Source organism: Microchirus variegatus (assembly GCF_963457635.1).
Source record: "Microchirus variegatus genome assembly, chromosome: 18".
Classification (NCBI taxonomy): domain Eukaryota; kingdom Metazoa; phylum Chordata; class Actinopteri; order Pleuronectiformes; family Soleidae; genus Microchirus; species Microchirus variegatus.
The window spans coordinates 15,578,997-15,598,714 of NC_139819.1; the positions used below are offsets into that span (position 1 = coordinate 15,578,997).

Below are 19,718 nucleotides of genomic sequence, written 5' to 3' on the forward strand. Positions count from 1 at the left end.
GGAAGAGAGTGGCAGCTTTGCAGGGCCTGCCATGGTACATGAAGGAAAATCCTACATTGATGAAGAGTTGTGAGGTTAGCAGCAAAATATTGTTTGTGTCGTTGTATTATATTATTTGTGTGGGACAGTGAAATTTCAGTTTGTGAGCAGCCGCAAGGGAAAATGTGTTAGAGGGTGCAACATGTCCCAATGAAATTATTTTTTGGTGTCTCGACATTGTCTCGACTTGACACTTATTTTGAAGCAAGGCTGGTTAGAGTTGGACTGGAATTTTAATAAAGGTCCTTTATATTGAATTGTCTTTTCATCTCAAATAATATTTTCTAGTCCAACTTACTTGATACGGGAAGTTGAGTGACAGACTGCATGGAACTCATGGTTTGAAGTGTAATAAACTTGACAATATAAGTTGACTCAAACTAACTCAGTCATAGCAACAAGATGACTTGAATAAGTGAAGTCAACAAATCTTTTTTTTAACAGTATATTATGTGTATGTACACACATGTAACACACAATAAATGTGTATAACCTATGTGTTGACCTTTACTGAAACAGTCACAGCAACAGAATGTGGATCCCAGAATTGAATTGGTTCTTATTCTCTCATTGTTCTGCGCCAGTGCTTTTGGCCTCAGCATCAAGAACTTTGACAGAGAAGGCAGCTGTTGTTCACTATGCTAATGACGACACACATACACATAAACTGGCGCATGTGAACTCCATGAGGATAAATATATATATATATATATATGAAAAAAAAACACTTATCATCTTTTCACAAGTCATCATTCTCCGTCCCTCCACGTGGAAGCGTCAGGGCGCGTGCCAAACTTGGACGTGTAATCGACATTGATCCATCCTGTCTTCCCTTCCTCCTCCTCCTCCTCCTCCTCCTCCTCCGTGTCCTGACACGCTGGGATGTCTCGGGAGTCCAGAGGCTGAGAGACAGAGAGCGATGACAATAAACCTTTTGAGTGTCCATCTGAGGGGAAGATCCCCACGTCACGCCAGCTCGTGGGTGGATGGACGGAGAGAGAGAGAGAGAGAGAGAGAGAGAGAGAGAGAGAGCGACAGAGAGAGAGATCTGTGTCCTTTACGCAGATTAGTCACCGGTCTTTGCAGTTTGCCGTGCGTCCTGGCGCATCAAGTACCAAGAGTTTACAGAGGACAGTGGATGAGTGGATTACTGTCAAACTGGCTGATGCTGTGATTTTTTATCTCTAAATGTTTGTTTTCTGACAGCTAGGAATTAAATGCCTGGACTTGAACTCGCTTGTTTAATTCTCGGTAACAGTTTATCTCTCGGAGCTTCAGTGATTATTCGGTTTCATCGTCGCCCCCGAACATGTCGGGACAGAAACCGTCCCTGAGGAGCGGCGGCTCCGGGAGCCGATTCCAGGTGGATGTGGTGACAGAATCCGCAGCTCCATCCGCGATCCCGGCCTCTGCTCCTGCTCACGACGCATCCAAACAGCCTCCCGAGGAGTCCAAAGGTCGGTTCAAGGTGGTCGGCTTCACGGATCCAGGCGCACTGGGCAGCGCCATGGACATCGGTCTCCCACCTGATGTTTTCCACGAGCCTGACACGGCAAAGAGCGACTCGGTTAGCCTCCATTCCACAGGCACGGGACACACGCACATCTCCGACTCCCATTCCAACACCTACTACATGAGGACTTTCGGACACAACACCATAGACGCGGTTCCCAACATCGAGTTCTACCGACAAACTGCTGCGCCATTCGCGGAGAAGCTGACCAGACCTTCGCTGTCGGAGCTACACGATGAGCTGGATAAAGTATAAAACTGATTTTTTTTTGTTTTGTTTGTTTTTGTTTAGTTTTTCCCCAATAACTGCTTATACCATCTTAAATAATTTTGAAACTCAGATATACATTTAAAGTAATTGTAAAACTTATTCTCGACAATTCATTGAATATCATTTAAATCGATTATTAAGTGATTACTCAACGATTTCAGTATCTCTGAGGAGAAAAGTTTTGAAAGACCAGACAATGCTCTTTCCTTGTCATAAATTGATTTTGACAATTTATGACAAAACTAATTTCTCCCAAAAACATTGTCCGTATTGGCAAGAGAAAAACAAAGTCAAACCAAGACTCTGACCATCTGACATTGTCGTTTTTATATCTCCATTACAGTAACATCATAAAACGTTGGGTTGCCATCATAGATAAAACATTATAGACATTAGTGATGATGCATGATCAAGGGGGGCCCTTAAGTCCCAAATTGTGATAATTGTATCCCTTTCGGCAAAAGATGCATACAAATAAAAATAATAATAAGTTGAACCTGGTCCTGACAGTACATCCCATGACACCTTATCTATTCAAAGAGGCAGAGTTCTGTGCTAATGGAGATAGGCATAGTTTGTTGGTCTATTAATGCCCCATTGATTGAAAGTGTTAATGAAATGACATAGAGTGAGGACAGGAAGTTAGCCAAAGGTGAGCGAAAAGCTTTAACGGAGAAATAAATAGTGAGTGGGTTCTAAGTGGGCTCAGTGACATCACATGGACGCACACGGACACACTACAATGCTGTGTCTCATGACCCTGAAGGCATCCCCCAGTCATGTTCATGTATGTTATGCAGCTGTAACATAGACATACATTGTTATAAGAGTTAAAAGGTGAATACACACAAAGTGTTGATTTACATCTTAATTAGATATCCAAGATTAGAATAGGTTTGATTTTAATGTCACAAATATCACACAGGCCAATTTCAAAGATTCGTTGGCTTTAAAACAAATTTCATAAAACCTTTTTTAAATTGTATTAATAATTCAAAAGTTAAAAGTCAGCGTATCTTTACAATTAATTCATGACCTCATTTATTAACCTGCACATCTTTTTGTATTTCCCTGTATTAATCTCAACTGTGATTGGCTGTCAGGATCCGTTTGAGGATGGTCTGGCCAATGGAGAGGAACCATCGGCAGCTGAGGAGGCGGCGGCATTGGCGGCAAAGCAAGCAAAAGGAGGGTCTGTCAAATTTGGTTGGGTGAAGGGAGTCTTGGTGAGTATGATGTACAGTATCTGGAGGGATGTTGTAATGGCAAATTAAATTTTTTTGTCTCAGAGCTAGAGCTGCCCAACACCCCTTTCCTAACACAAGATACCAGATCCTTTTGTGTATTCAAATTAGGATGTCTAAACTCAACTTTGCACCTAAATACAACATCCTGCAGGATACCTCTGTGGGCCCTGATACCTGCAATAGACAAAAGGGGTGTGAAAGCACGGACTGGAGGGGCAGACCCCTGCAACAGACAAAGTGATGTGAGAGGGGTGCTCCTTAGGTATAAAAGTTTAGCTCTTGCCATGCTCTGGCTCTTTCTTCATCTTTGACCACTCGTGTGTAGATTGACCTTTTCTTTGCAATGCAAATAAAACCTTGTCAGCCGGCAGAAGTCTCTATTTCATTCTTCACCAGCAGCAGAAGAGAATTGCCACAACAATGTCAAACCTCTGTTTCTACCTGTGATATTTACCATGTTCATATTGAAATGTAAAACTTAAAGACCACGTGAATGACAGAATACATGTATTTAATTGGGTATCATTTCCTTTCGGGGCACCCAAGTTGGTCCCAACAAGGTTTAACACGTGTGAATTGTCTGTGTTAAAGATCCGCTGCATGCTGAACATCTGGGGTGTGATGCTTTTCATCAGAATGTCCTGGATTGTTGGACAAGCTGGAATTGGTAGGTAAATATTAGTCAAATTGAGGTTTCACTTTGTGGTAAGACAACAAGCCAGTCAAAGTAAAGTGGACTTTGGTAGTTGCCAGTCAATGTTCTCTGTGGAAAAAATAGAAAAAATGTTCACCATGACTTCAGTTAAGATGATATGTTATGTTTTGGACTTCCCTTGTGGTTTCCTTAAAACACTCTTTTTTTTTGGCTTGTTTTCATTTGTTTATGTGCAACAGGGTTGACCATAGCAATCATCCTAATGGCCTCTGTGGTGACTACCATCACTGGTTTGTCCACCTCTGCTATAGCAACCAACGGCTTTGTACGAGGAGGTGAGAGAGCAATTGTTTGTTTGAGCTTTTATTCTAACAATGTTACCTGAGGAGGTTTGCATCCATCCATCTTCTACCGATTATGTTCCACATGAGGGCCATGGAGACGCGACACACTCACACCTATGATGAATTTAGAATGTCCAATTTGACTACTCCCTAAAATCTGCATGTTTTTGTCACATTTATATTCTGACTCCCTACGTAACTTCCAATTGCAAACCAGCTTACGTTTATTTCGAAATGAATATCAGACATTCACTTTGTTCCTATTTAGGTGTTGCATCCTTCGGGGGCCTGTATTAGACGATTGTTTGCATCACGGTGGTGTTACTAAGCTTCCCCCTTTGAAGATGTGGCTAAGGAATGTGTCCTATCATTCTCAATCAATAAATGATCCAATTGGTGGATTCTTGGGCCAACCTATCCCAGGATTATGTACATGGCAGTCACAAAGTTAACAAGCTAGCTATGTAGACAGTGAATAGTGCTAGGTTCCACAGCTGAAAATGGGCAATGCTGCAACTGTAATCCTCAAGTCAAGTTCTTTTCAGGTTGTCCTTCAAAGGATCTGACCCTTGAATTGGGACACAAGCCTTAACAGCTTCAGCTGCAACATCTTTCATTCAGTTGCTTGTTAGAAAACTTGCTCCAATCTTTCCAAACTCTACCTGCACACCTCTTCCTGCACAATAGGAACTCATGGTAAAAAAATAAAAAACTGGATTCAGACATGCCTTAAAGTCCCAAACATTGTCCAGAGATTTTCCTGCTAGCTCCTTACTTTAATCCTCAGGTAATCTCATCTGAAACGCAGCAGGAGGATCTCCAAATAATTGGCAACTCCTGCAGGCTTAAGTGAGAATGTTTGGACCTAATTCTCCAGACATTATCCGGAGTTAATTTAATTAGTCTGAAAATAGCAAATTTTATTAACTTTCTGAGTCCCCTTTTTCCAGGTGGAGCTTACTACCTGATCTCCAGGAGTCTGGGCCCAGAGTTTGGAGGCTCCATTGGTCTGATCTTTGCCTTTGCCAATGCTGTAGCTGTGGCCATGTACGTCGTAGGATTCGCAGAAACAGTCGTTGAGATGCTTAATGTAAGGAATACTCCTCAAACTCTCTGATACTGATCACCCCGATAGTGCTTTCATCTCATCTTTGTTCTGGTTATTGATTGCAGGACGTCGATGCCCTGATGACTGATGAACTGAACGACATTCGAATTGTTGGGACTCTGACTGTCATCCTGCTGCTGGGAATCTCTGTGGCTGGGATGGAGTGGGAAGCCAAGGTAGGCCCGTGAAAGCAGGGGAATATCATCTACTGCTTATATATCGACGGCTCAGCTAATATTCATATAACAGTAGATGGAAGCAGACATGAATGTAGTTTTTTCTTTTCAAACAAAATTGATGGATTTCCATGAAATTGACCATGTCCATGTTACTCTTAAGATGCAAACACGAAAACTGTATTTGATGTGTCCTGTTGAGTTTGGTTCATGTGCCATTTGCTGACATGGAGGGAATTGACAGATACTGCAGCCGTACATCGATGCCAATATTTTAGTGATGCTCTCAGGATTTGTCATGTTGTCCATCTTTTTAGACAGTCATTGGTATTGATGTTAACATTCAGGTCAAAGTACTCCTGCCTCCAGTGTAGCTGAATATTTTCAGTCTTCTTAGTGCCTCTGTTCTAATTCCATCCTCACGATCCATTTCTTCTCTATCTATCAGGCTCAGATTGTCCTCCTGGTAATCCTGCTGGGAGCAATCGCTAATTACTTCATAGGAAGCTTCATGGCAACAGAAAGCAAAGAGCCCAAAGGATTCTTTGGCTATCGCAGTCAGTGTGCACTGTTATCCATGCAAAGGAATCTCATATTTTTCAATTCTATGCCTTTTTAGTGTCCTGAGTTAAAAGTTCTCTGTATTGGTCCTAACCTCTACAGCGGCCATTTTAATCGAGAACCTGGGTCCGGACTTCAGAGAAGAAGAGACGTTCTTTTCTGTGTTTGCCATCTTCTTCCCAGCAGCCACTGGGATCCTGGCTGGAGCCAATATCTCTGGAGACCTCACAGTAAGTTCAGCTTTTCTAAGGAGGATGATAAAAACTGATACTGCTTCAGGGGAATGTAATTGACACTACTCAATGTTCATGTAAAAGCACACATTCTGCTCCAGCTACATGTACCATCCACACTTCCCCAGAGAAAAAGTGTTTTAGTCATGATGGGACATGGGAGAGAGGCCTTTGAAGATGATGAAGCATTTGCACACATTTGCCACAACTTGACTATTAGCTGCGAAAGGAAGAGTTCCATTAAATCTGGCTTTTTACTTTTAATTTCACCATGTCTGCATCCTCACTCTGACTTTTTTGATTGCCGTTTCTCGTTGTCGCACTTCGTGAGACTAGCAAACAAGTACAGAGCTTCCTGTTTACACCAGCACACATACCCAGTGCTCCCGAATGTTTTTATGTTTGATGGTATGGATACAGATCACTTGATGTGGAGCTGAAACCCAGATCATTTTTACATGAAATCACTGTTTTCAAATAAAAATATAGTAATATTGATGTAACCCAAGTGTGCTGTGTATCCTAGTGACATATGTTGCTAACTTTGGAACTAGGACCTTGCCAGGCTGTGAGTGAACAGTAATGACATTTTCCTGCAGCTAGAACTATCCTGACACTTTGTACAAGAGTAGAAAATAGACCAGAAGCGAGTTCAGGTACAGCCCTGAATTCCCCTTGTTACTTTGGCCTCTCGTAATAGGTTAGAAGAGCAATGCTTTCTCACGGATTTTGGAAGGGATTCTCTCTGCACTCCTGCCACACTGGTCAGTGAGGAGTCTGGGTCATAACAGTATTGGCATCAGTCTGTATCATCATCATCTCAATCGAGTCTCATCGTTTCTACCCATAGGATCCTCAGTCAGCGATCCCTAAAGGAACACTACTGGCCATCCTCATTACAGGAATCACCTATGTGGCTGTGGCCATCTCTGCAGGTGAATATCCTTCACTAACCCACAGAGTGTCATTTAAACAACACTGAAAGTAACTCTTGTCAAACCTGGCCAAGTGCTTATATCAGAGTGTCCTCTCCATTGGCAGGATCTTGCATTGTGAGAGATGCAACTGGTGACCACAATGACACTGTGACCGACACAGTAAACTGCACCGACGCCGCCTGCACGTTAGGCTACGACTTCTCCATCTGCAAGGAGGGAGGCTGTCAGTATGGCCTAATGAATGACTTCCAGGTATCTGACACACACAGACTGGGTGATTTCTTTTTTTTAGGACACATGTCGATGGTTGAGGACATAGGTGGAAGCTTCTTTGGTGTTTTCTCTCAGTGGTCTGATACCACATGGTATTGATGATTTCCAGACAACTTGGAAGACAGATGTAGCCAATCTGAAATGTATGAGTTGCAAATTCAAAAGTATTTTACTTTGCAAAAAGGTAAAGGCTTTGTATGACGATGATACATTATTTCCTCTAACCACACTGAAAACCTCAGGAAAGTTTGTTATGTAGAGCAGAGTGTAATGTGCATCTAAACACCCACAGTTATTGTTTATAATGGAAGCCTACATTGGTGGCAATGTCACATTTGGATGCAACTCTATCATCTGCATACATCAAGAAAGGTAAACAGAAATGTAACAGTTGTTACATGGACATGGCTCTTTTAACTTGGTCATGGTAACATTTAAGTATTGTTACTTTATAAGTCATTTCACTGTTTTTGCTACTTCAATTTAAACATCTGACACTGAGCTAGGTTATCTTTGTGAAAGGCAGATTGTTTTTCTCATTTCTTCATTTGAGATTATATTGTCTCAGTGCTTTTTTGCAGTTATTATTTCTTTTGTTTACATAATGATAACTTTGCTTAAACGGAGGGTGGGGAGATCGTTTTCTGGAGCATTTTTTGCTGTATTGCTTAAAATCCTTTTCACAACCCGGTTGTAACAGATAACAAAAATGAAAAATGTCAGTCAGTTGTGGAACAGACAGCATTGTAAATCCCCATCCAATCACATAGAATGGATAGTGATGCATCAATCAAACTGCCATCTGACCCCCCTCCCCCCAATGCGTGTTAGTGCACTAATTGCACATGCTGAGAAGACAATACCTGAGCTTATGGTAGCTTGCCAAATCCAATGAGACAGTTGCAGCAACTTTATGGAAAGAAAAGTGCCATCAACAGGTGTTGCTTGCAAACGAAATATGTTTTTTGGGAAAGATATTGCTGATGCAGAGCGATCCAAGATCAGAGTGAACATAGGTGCTGCATTTGAATGCTGATGGCTGGTGATTGTGAGAATTTTTTATTTTTCACATTGTCAATTGAGCAAGTATCCAAAAAACTTGAAGTATGAGGAAAGGGGCTTGGACTTCCTACCTTTAAGTATTCAATGCTTCACCTGTAAGTACCTGTTATTATTTAGGGGTGGCTCGATGTCACTTTATAATGTCAAATCCGATATTGGTCCAATACCATGTTTTTGTAAAATAACTTTTAAACCAAATAGCTAAACTGTGTCACATTTGCACTGATGCATTTGCCACATGCATGGCAGACATTACAGCCCTCAATCCACTGTTATGATTTTGACTTTGTGGTAAAATTTTGCTTGGTCCCCGCAACTTTAAAGGGCTTTAAGGGTTTAAGAGTTTGTTATAGGGTGAGGTTTAGAATTACGTTTTTTTGTCACGGCTAGTCGCTTAGTTGTGATGGTTACGGTTAGCGTAAGGGGCTAGGGAATGCATTATGTCTGTGATGTGGCCTTTGTGTGTGTGTGCATGTGTTACTGCAGCAGTCATAATAGTGGCTGTTGTTTTGAGTCACAAGGATCTTGCTGGCTGGAGACGGAGCTGAATGAGAACATTGACAATGTCCACCTACACACAATGTTACACACACACACACACACACACACTCACGCCTCACACACACACACACACAGAGTTTCATTCATTCCGCTTGGCATTTGCTGTTGTTTTATTTTAATTCTTTGAGATAGATGAGTTACTTTGAGATTACAAAATAAAGATGTGAATAAATCATTAATTATCTTTCTCTCATCCTCTGACTTGCTTTGAGGCACCGATGGTGAGGTTTCATCAGTACTAACAACTAACAGATGACCCACGGAGTTGGTAGGTATATGGTTTGACATATAACTGTTACTCCGCATTTTGGTCCAGTCAGTCAATTCAATATGATGAGATTTCTTTATTTAACTTTTAAGGAACACTTAACAAGTTTATTAGTGATGATGTGCTGAAATCCACATAGGTCTGTAGATTTCATATTGTCATTGTTGATGATTCAGCATTCACATAGTCTATGTCCATTTAAAGTTATAAAACTCATCATTGTTGCTGTAACCAGGTACCTGTTGACAAATATAAACTGGGTAAAAAACGTTTAGTCAACACTTGAATCCACACTTCACTAGATTTTTTTTTTAATCCCTTAAAGCCCATTTTGATTAAGTGTGGACAAACACAAATTATGACTTAACTATTTCCAATTAACAAGCTTTTTGTGAGCTAATTTACTTGTTCACAAATGCAGAATGGATTTTGACTGTGAAACTAAATGAACTATAATTGTTTTTTGTGTTGTCCAGGTGATGGGTCTGGTGTCAGGCTTTAGTCCTCTAATCACTGCAGGGATATTTTCAGCCACTCTTTCCTCAGCTCTGGCCTCACTGGTCAGCGCACCTAAAGTATTCCAGGTCAGAAATCACAACATTTGTTTATCACCTGACATGTAGAAAAAGTTAAATACCTTTCATAATAGGTGCTCCCAAAACGGAATGTGACTACATATATATATATATATATGCGCATTCCCATGAGGACCTTCAGCACATAATGGATCGCTTTGCAACTGCCTGCGGACGGTTCGGACTCACGATCAGCCTTGGTAAGACTGATGCCATGTTCCAGCCTTCACCATCACAGGCTGCTAACATGCTACCACCTCCTCCCATTGTCATCAACAACACAGAAATCAAGACTGTGGGCAAGTTCTGCTATCTGGGTAGCACAATCACCAGCAGTGGATCTCTGGACGCGGAGGTGATGTAGCTAATTTAAAAGGCAAGTGTAGCCTTCGGCCGACTGACAAAGAGACTCTGGCACGACCACGGCATCCGCCTCTCCACCAAGATTGCTGTACAGAGCCATGGTGCTGAGTGCACTTCTCTACTGCTGCGAGACCTGGACAACTTACCACCGGGACATCCAGCTGCTGGAGCAGTTCCATCAGTTACTGATTTTTCTGCGGAAAATCTGCAGCATCAAGTGGCATGACAGAGTATCCAACTTGCAGGTCCTGAAGAAGGTGTGGCCTCCCCAGCGCTGAGTGTTTGATCATCAAGTGCCAGCTAAGATAGACAGGACACAATGTCCGCATGGAAGACAACAGAATCCCCAGGATGCTACTGTACGGGCAACTGAAACAAGGGCATCGCAACCAGGGCAGACCCCTTCAAAAGATACAGAGACAATCTGAAGGCAAGCCTGAGGAGCTGCAACATCGACGTCAACTTCTGGGAAGCAATTGCCCACGACAGAGCGCTTTGGAGAAACCAGTGCCCGTTAGGAACCAGGGCCTTTGACGCCAACAGAGCAGCTGCCATTCAGGAGAAGACAGAGAGGAGGAAACAGCGCTCCACCCCTGTCTGTTCCTTCCTGTGCAGCATCTGTGGCCGTTCATGTGCGTCAAAAATTGGTCTTCATTCTCACGAGGACCCACCTTGGCAAATGACTTGTATGCCTACTCATCTGTCGAACCGACAGGAGAATACATCATCATTATATATATATATATATATATATATATACATTGTGTATTGGACTTGTCTTGGTCTTTTGGTCAATTTGTGTCTATCAATCCTATGGTGAAATAACTGTTTTGTTTTGTTTGTTTTTTTTCATCCTGGGTCTTGTGTTTCTAGGCTCTGTGTAAGGACAACATCTATCCAGGGCTGGGTGTTTTTGCAAAGGGTTATGGGAAAAACAATGAGCCGCTTCGTGGTTATGTCCTGACTTTTGGAATTGGCCTTGCCTTCATCCTCATTGGTACGTTACTCTACACATCACAACAACTCTATCTATACTCAGATTTCATGGTTTACATTTACAGGTTTAGGCTTAGTTTATGATCTTCCAACTAAAGCTTCAACTATTGACTTCAATATTGAATCTTTGTGTGGTTTTCTGATAGCGGAGTTGAACATCATTGCTCCCATAATCTCTAACTTCTTCCTGGCCTCCTACGCTCTCATCAACTTCTCTGTCTTCCATGCCTCCCTGGCCAACTCTCCAGGTAAACTTTCTCAGCTCTCAGTTTTCATTTTTATTGTCACACTGTTGTAGACTCATCTTAAAGTTTAATAACAAAGTGGAGCATTTGTCATCTACACAATTCTCTTTGTTTTGGCTCTATACACCACTATAATGAATTTGAAATGAAACAAACAAGATGTGCTTTAACTGCACACGTTCAGCTTTAATTTGAGGGTATTTCCATCCATCACAACACTTTCCATATGTGCCTCCCACTTTTTAGGGGACCAAATGTAATGGGACAAACTAAACAATCATAAATCAACCATTCATTGTTTAATACGTGGTTGCAAATCTTTTGCAGTCAATCACAGGCTGAAGTCTGGAAGGCAAAGACATCACCATACGCTGGGTTTCATCCCTGGTGATGCTCTGTCAGGCCTCTACTGACACGGTCTTCAGTTCCTGCTTGTTCTTGGGGCATTTTCCCTTCAGTTTGGTCTTCAGCAAGTCAAATGCATGCTCAATCAGATTCAGGTCAGGTGATTGACTTGGCCAGTGCATAACATTCCACTTATTTGCCTTAAAATAAACTCTTTGGTTGCTTTTGCAGTATGCTTTGGGTCATTGTCCATCTGCACTGTGAAGCTGGCTGAATATGAGCAGATAATATTGCTGGAAACACTTCAGAATTCATCCTGCTGCTTTTGTCAGCAGTTACATCATCAATAATTCCATTGGCAGTCATACATGCTCACACCATGACACTACCACCACCATGCTTCACTGATGAGGTGGTATGTTGTGGATCATGAGCAGTTCCTTTCCTTCTCCACACTCTTCTCTTCCCATCACTGTGGTACAAGTTGATCTTGGTCTCATCTGTCCAGAGGATGTTCTTCCAGAATTATAACAGCTTTTTTAGGTGTTGTTTGGCAAATTCTAATCTTGTCTTCCTGTTTTTGAGGCTCATCAATGGTTTCCATCTTGTGGTGAACCCTCTGTATTCACTCTGGTGAAGTCTTCTTTTGATTGTTGACTTGGAAACACATACACCTACCTCCTGGAGAGTGTTTTTGATCTGGCCAACTGTTGTGAAGGACTTTTTCTTCACCAGGGAAATAATTCTTCTGTCGTCCACCACAGTGGTTTTCCGTAGTCTTCCAGGTCTTTTGGTGTTGCTGAGCTCACCGGTGCATTCTTTCTTTTTAAGAATGTTCCAAACAGTTGATTTGGCCACACCTAATGTTTTTGCTATTTCTCTGATGGGTTTGTTTTGATTTTTCAGCCTAATGATGGCTTACTTCACTGACAGTGACAGAAACAGATTCCAAATGCAAATGTCACTTCTGGAATAAACTCCAGAACTTTTACCTGCTTAATTGAAGATGTAATAATGAGGGAATAGCCCACACCTGTCCATGAAATAGCTTTTCAGTCAATTGTCCCATTACTTTTGGTCCCCTAAAAAGTGGGAGGCACATATAGAAAGTGTTGTAATTCCTACACCGTTTTCCTGATTCCCTCAAATTAAAGCTGAAAGTGTGCAGTTAAAGCACATCTTGTTCGTTTCATCCATTGTAGTGGTGAACAGAGCCAAAAAGAAGAGAATTGTGTAGATGTCCCAATATTTATGGACCTGACTGTATATTTTTTGCTGCTATAACAGTGACAAACAAAAAAATTGCACTCCGTAATAGTATTTTTACTGTATGCTTCATGCTTGTCTCTCACCACAGGGTGGCGCCCCAGCTTCAAGTATTATAACATGTGGGTTTCTCTTGCCGGTGCAATTCTGTGCTGTGTTGTGATGTTTGTCATTAACTGGTGGGCAGCTCTGGTCACTCTGCTCATTGTCCTCGCTCTCTACATCTATGTCGGCTACAAGAAACCTGGTAAGGACGTGCTGATGATTTCATATAGTTGTATGGCTCATATCAAAGCCATACAACTAGCAACATTTTATTTAAACTTGTGAGTCATATCCCACTGATATGTACTGTTTTCCTACAGATGTAAACTGGGGTTCGTCCACTCAGGCTCTGATGTACAACCAGGCTCTGACTCATTGTCTGAACCTCACTGGAGTTGAGGACCATGTGAAAAACTTCAGGTTAGCTCCTTGTGTAGATTTGACAGTAACAAGACACAGTTATAAGGCAAAAATCTGAATCATCTATTGATTATTTTATCGATTAATCGATGAATCGGTTGGTCCATAAAATGTCAGAAAATGTTAAAAAAAAACATTGATCAGTGTTTGGCAAACCTGGAAATGACGATGTTCTTGAATGTCTTGCTTTGTCCACAAACCAAAATGATTCATTTTTAATGATTTCTTTGTTATGTGGAGAAAAGACTAAGAAAATATTCACATTTAAGAAGCTAAAACAATCAGAAATCTTGTTTTAATCATGAAAAAAGCTTCAAACCGATTATCGATTATCAAAATAGTTGGCGATTAATTTAGTAATCGGTTAATAATCGATTCATCGAATAATCGTTTCAGCTCTAGTAGAATGCTTATCCAAACAGTGGAACTGTACTTGATTTTTATTGAGCCCAAAATTAAATAACTGAATACTCCTTAAATTTGAAGTTCCACAAAATGTCCTAAATTACAAATTTTAATATTTCAAGGCCTCAGTGTTTGGTTCTGACCGGCTATCCAAACTCTCGACCTGCTCTGCTTCAACTGGTTCATGCTTTCACCAAGAACGTTGGTCTCTTGGTCTGCGGTCACATCAAGACTGTATGTATCATACAGCAACAGCAAGTTCCTTCATATCACACAGAGTGGAAATTAACATTTAGGGCTTACCTCATCTGGGTTTCGTTCATCCCCTATAGACATCTCGTCGACCAAACTTTAAGGAGCTGTTCCAGGATCACACTCGCTGTCAGCGCTGGCTCAAAATGAAACGTCTCAAGGCCTTTTATACTCCTGTTTTCTCCGATAACCTCAGACATGGGACACAGTTCCTCCTGCAGGTATGAGCAACTCTTCAAAAGATAAATGTACAATATTTCCTCTGTTAGTGGTTTGTGTATCAGGTGTCAACTACTATACTGTATTTTATAAGTAAAAATGAAATCAGATATGCTATAAATGCATTGTCCCAGTTCTGTCTCAGTATCTGTCCTCTGATCTTCAGGCTGTGGGTTTGGGTCGTCTGAAGCCTAACACACTGGTCATGGGATTTAAGAACAACTGGAGCGACGGCGACATGCGAGACGTGGAGATTTACATCAACACATTACAGTAAGGGTGAATGTGTACGCACGAAGACAACAAAGTATGAGACTGTACCTTTTGCTGTCGCCTTCCGGTTGTACCCTATCAGGGTACAAACACTGTACCTTTCTCAGTGTGTACAGGTACATTTTTGTCACTAGGGGTGCAGAAATGTTTCTTTAGAGCAGGGGTGTCCAAACTTTTTACAAAGAGGGCCAGATTTGGTAAGGTGAAAACGAGTGGGGGCCGACCATTCAGCCTGACATTCTTTGAACCAATAACATTAAAAACAAGTGATCCATTTTATGACATTTTTTTTAATTTTCAAGTTTTTACCAAAATCACTCCAAAATCTTTTTTACCAAAATCACTTTCGTATTTGAAGACCACATAAAATGAAGAAAAAGTGAAGAAAAAATCTGCAAAGAAACACTTTAGCGAATACGTGGGTACGATTTGCTTTCACGTATGCATAGACGAACCAAATTGAACGCGAAGACCATCGGCACCATGTCACCGCCGCGGAACCTCAGTGCCACGATCATCGGAGCTGATCGTTGGCTCGCTGACTACGGCTGGTTCGCAAGGCTGCGCTGTGTGGAGTGCGCTGCCGTGGCATGCCCCGCGGGGATTGACAGGGCTACTGCCATCTTCTGGTGAAATATAAAATAGTTGTTTTTTTGTACACATGCATTTAATACTCAGGTCAACAGTGCTGGCGGGCCACATATCATTGATTTTATAACAGAGGCTGCGGGCTGGTGAAAATTTGAACATGGGCTGCAATTGGCCCCCGGGCCAGACTTTGGGCATGCCTGCTTTAGAGGTACAAACAAGCAGGTACAAATTTTAAAGGTACAGTCCTTATACCCTGATAGGGTACAACTGGAGCGACAAAGCATTTGTACCTTTTTAGGTGCAAGTCTCGTACTTTGATTTCTTAGTGTGTATTTACGAGGTTTCATGTCAACACGGACAGTGTCCACAGCCAGATTTGTGATGAAGTTGACCAATGGATGAAGAACCATTCTGCGACGCATCTATGACATCACCATCTATGAGAAATTAGCTGAGTGGAGGATGTTGCTATAGTAGCAGGTTAGCTTAGCATTTTTACACATAAGCCATGATGCAGCCACTTGCTACATCCACATACATTCTTTAGCAACATGCTATTTGGTGTCAAAGTCCTAAGGATGCTGACATCCGGTTTTCAAAGTTAAAACCCCGGAAGCATTGAGTGCACATTTGAAAAGAGCATTTTTGAATGCGGATGTCAATGTCCTTTCAAATCAGCCATTGGATCACACCATGAAAGCCTTTGTAAGGAGGGCATTTTAATTCGGTGTCAAATAGTTGTATCACGGAGAAACTAGTCAGATAGCTTGCATTCTTTTGGTGTGAATGCACCTTTACACCTACAAAGTCCACCCCCCGCCGCATGACTGGTAACTTTTCACCATATAAATACTTTTTGGACTCAGTTGTGATTTCTGTTCCAGTGATGCCTTTGACCTGCAGTTTGGAGTTGTGATCCTCCGACTGCAGGAAGGACTGGACATTTCTCACACCCAGGGACAGGGTAAATCCATTTTCGGTATATTACAGTCGGTTCACCAAATACCACCTCTGTACAGTTCTGTGTTCCCTGCTTGTGTACTGCAGACGAGCTGCTTTCATCAAATGAGAAGCCACCAGCCAGCGCTAAGCAGGTGGTGATTTCCATAAGTATGGCTAAAGACTCGGATTCTGACTCCTGTCCTTCAAAAACCACCAGCAACCAGAGCAGTCCACTTATTATGAGAGGTAACTAATCGATAACCACACCTTTTGTCTCTGGACGCAGGAGGTAACTGTACAACATGCGCAATCATGCAGATTGGAGAGTTTCTTTGAGATCAACTTGGTGTTGCATCATGTTACTGTATGTGTTGTCATCAGCCACAGAAACCAAGAGTCCCCTGAGCCTGACGGACCAGCGTCTGTTGGAGTCCAGCCAGCAGTTTAAGAAGAAACAGGGCAAAGGAACCATAGATGTCTGGTGGCTCTTTGATGATGGAGGTGATTTTTTTACAACAGCTGTGCAGGACATCCCTGATGTGCCACTAAATGCAAAAATACAGAAATTTGCTTATTTACGGTTACTGTATTCAGCCTTCTACCAATCATTGCAGTCAGTAGAGTCTCAGCTGCCGAGCAACCACGGGTTGCCAGTTATGTCAGAAAACGAAACCTAAAAGACCTTGGTATTTCGAATTTGAATGTAGTAACCGTTTTTGGCCACATTCTTACATATGGCACCTTTAAATTTACATTGCATGAAAGGGGTAAAGTAAAAAGCTTTTGTTAGTAACCTCTGTATGTTGTCAGACATGCTGTTATCAACAGTATGAACATTTTCTTGCACTCTTCTTGCCAGCTTCCTGGACACATTAAAGTGAGCCCATGTGACACAAACACAACAGGACAATCTGCAAAATTCACAACAAGTAATGGGCGAGTCTCTTGCCTCGTGCATTCTTGACACAGCCTCTTCACCTCATCTGAGAGTTTCAGAAATGTTCCTGCTGTTGTGTACACTTCTGACCTCCTGCTGCACTATTCATATGAGAACAGCTAACTCTGTCTGCACCCAATTTTCTGGACACTTTTTCAGAGTCCAGGTCTGAAAACAGCTTTTGTGTCTGTCGCAGGTCTGACTCTGCTGATTCCTTATCTGCTGACCAACCGGAGTAAGTGGGGTGACTGCAGGATCCGCGTCTTCATCGGGGGGAAGATCAACCGCATCGACCACGACCGCCGAGTGTGAGGCTAACACACATGCTACAAACATTATTGTCACTCATAAGCAAATGTGAGCGACAATATTTGTTTTGTACTTTCTTGTGTCCCATCAGGATGGCTACACTACTCAGCAGATTCAGGATTGACTTCTCTGACATCAACGTCCTTGGCGACATCAATACCAAACCCAAGAAACACAAGTATGAGCCTGCTTTTTTGTTATATGTGTTACACCAAGGACGTTTTCCCCGTGGCATCTGTTGGTTTGTTTGTAGTTTAGCAGGATTTTGAAAAACTGTGTCATGAATATTGATTAACCCTTGGGGTAATGGGACAGTTACTGTATTAAACCTGCGTATGACTTATTTGTGCAGTAAACTGAGTTTTAAGGAGCTGATCGAGCCATACAGGCTGAAAGAAGACGACATGGAGCAGGAAGCTGCAGAGAGGCTGAAGGCCCAAGAGCCATGGAGGATAACTGATAATGAGCTGGAGCTCTACAAGGCAAAGGTCAGTCTCCATACTGCTGACCAATCAGCTCTGTCCAAATGTATACACATTAGCTCACAGTGTCTGAGCTGTTAAAGAGATAGTTGAGGTTTTTTTCATCACACATAGTCAATGCTAACAAAACAGAAGATAAAAACACAATTAGATCATAGGGGTGGGAGTCACAGGGTATCTCAAGACACGATACATGGTCCACAATATCAATAATATCGAGATACAACTATTCTGTGATTATCAACATTTTCCAAGACAATCATAGAGAACAAAGTGCATTTAATGTCTATTCATTGAACCAGGATGGGGCATGTCTTTAAGGTGACGCTATTTTTTTTTTTTTTTGAAGATTTGTTAACATAAATTTGACATTTCTCACAATTTTATGGACTAAACATTTAAACAGATTAAAAAAAAATGGTCATACACTGAAGGCCTTGCTTCTTGCAAAAAGCTGCCAGATCTTTCTGTGTCAAAGTTACATAGAAAGTTCCTTGTGTTTCTGGTTTTGTGTTTACGTCTGATTACTGAATGTATATGTAGTCTATGTCATCCTCTGCCATCATTTGTCAACTCCCTCTTCTTTGGCCAAGTAACGTCCACCCAAGTTTCCCTCATTCATTTGAGCTGCGCTGCCACAAGGAGACATGGAGTAGCGATGCCTGGCGACTGTTTACTTTAGAGCGCCTTAAAGGTGCATTATGTAATAAATCTAAGGCAACTGGCCATAAAATGTCACAGAGACTCAGGAATAATATAAAAATATTTGCATTAAAAAAAATCTTTTGCAGACTGCAAATCATGTTTATGTTTTGAAATCATGTTTTGGCATGTGGCGCCACCTACCGCTGTCTACCAATCATTGCAGTCAGTAGAGTCTCAGCTGCCGAGCAACCACGGGTTGCCAGTTACGTCAGAAATTGAAACCAACAAGACCTTGGTATTTGGAATTTGAATGTAGTAACAGTTTTTGGCCACATTCTTATATATGGCACCTTTAATTTATGTCGATATATCCCCAAATGTATATTTTGACCCACCCCTAATTAGCCACTCTTTTGCACTGAAGGATTGTTTAACCACAAGATAGGGTGGTAAACAGTTCTGTTCATTTTAACAAGTTTGTGTTTCTACGTCACTTTCAGACCAACCGTCAGATCAGGCTGAACGAGCTTTTGAAGGAGCACTCCTGCAATGCCAAACTGATTGTCATGTAAGAAATACACCTTCACGTTCCAGTTTCATGTTGATTATTAGCTGAGAAATGTCTGATACCAGTGTCACCAGTGATAAGGTAACATTGACCTGATGATGATGATGATGTTGCCTCTCTCCTTCTCTGCACATAGGACGATGCCGTTAGCGAGGAAGGGCACGGTGTCGAGCGCTCTATACATGTGTTGGTTAGAAACTTTGTCCAGAGACGTCCCACCTCTGCTGTTTGTCAGAGGAAACCACCAGAGTGTCCTCACCTTTTACTCCTAACACACACACACACACACACACACACACACACAAACACATGTGTATCTGTTTCTGTCACGATGAAAGTTGTGTGTGACAGATGTGAAACTCTGCTGCTGTTTAAGCGCTTTAGGCTACTTCTAAGTTTCTGCTTTAACGTGATGTAAGTGAACGTGTCCTTAATTAATAATAATAAATCAGTAATAATATTGTTTTCTCTTTAACAATAATGGCCCGTGGCCTTGTGAGTTATACATGAATATGAACTACAGTTAGATACTAACTTTACTGTTAATTATGTGTGAAGTGTGACTTCATTAGTGTTGGGTATTTTTCTTTCA

The 19,718-nt window shown here is 41.7% G+C and overlaps 1 protein-coding gene across 1 annotated transcript; it reads left to right on the plus strand.

The window, feature by feature from the left end:
* Positions 1–1,348: 1,348 nt before the first annotated feature.
* On the plus strand, positions 1,349–19,683 carry LOC310939622 (solute carrier family 12 member 2; the record flags this gene model as incomplete). The annotated part of the gene is made up of 26 exons (XM_083904427.1): positions 1,349–1,801; positions 2,926–3,048; positions 3,661–3,736; positions 3,964–4,059; positions 5,019–5,158; positions 5,242–5,352; positions 5,801–5,909; positions 6,016–6,143; positions 6,997–7,081; positions 7,188–7,336; positions 9,725–9,832; positions 11,060–11,183; positions 11,329–11,430; positions 13,130–13,285; positions 13,404–13,503; positions 14,031–14,142; positions 14,241–14,381; positions 14,546–14,652; positions 16,128–16,207; positions 16,291–16,431; positions 16,567–16,686; positions 17,319–17,430; positions 17,523–17,609; positions 17,784–17,919; positions 19,059–19,126; positions 19,263–19,683. 26 exons carry the CDS (start codon positions 1,349–1,351, stop codon positions 19,396–19,398), a joined length of 3,300 nt encoding a protein of 1,099 aa, XP_083760553.1. The 3' UTR covers positions 19,399–19,683.
* Between the last annotated feature and the right edge of the window lie 35 nt (positions 19,684–19,718).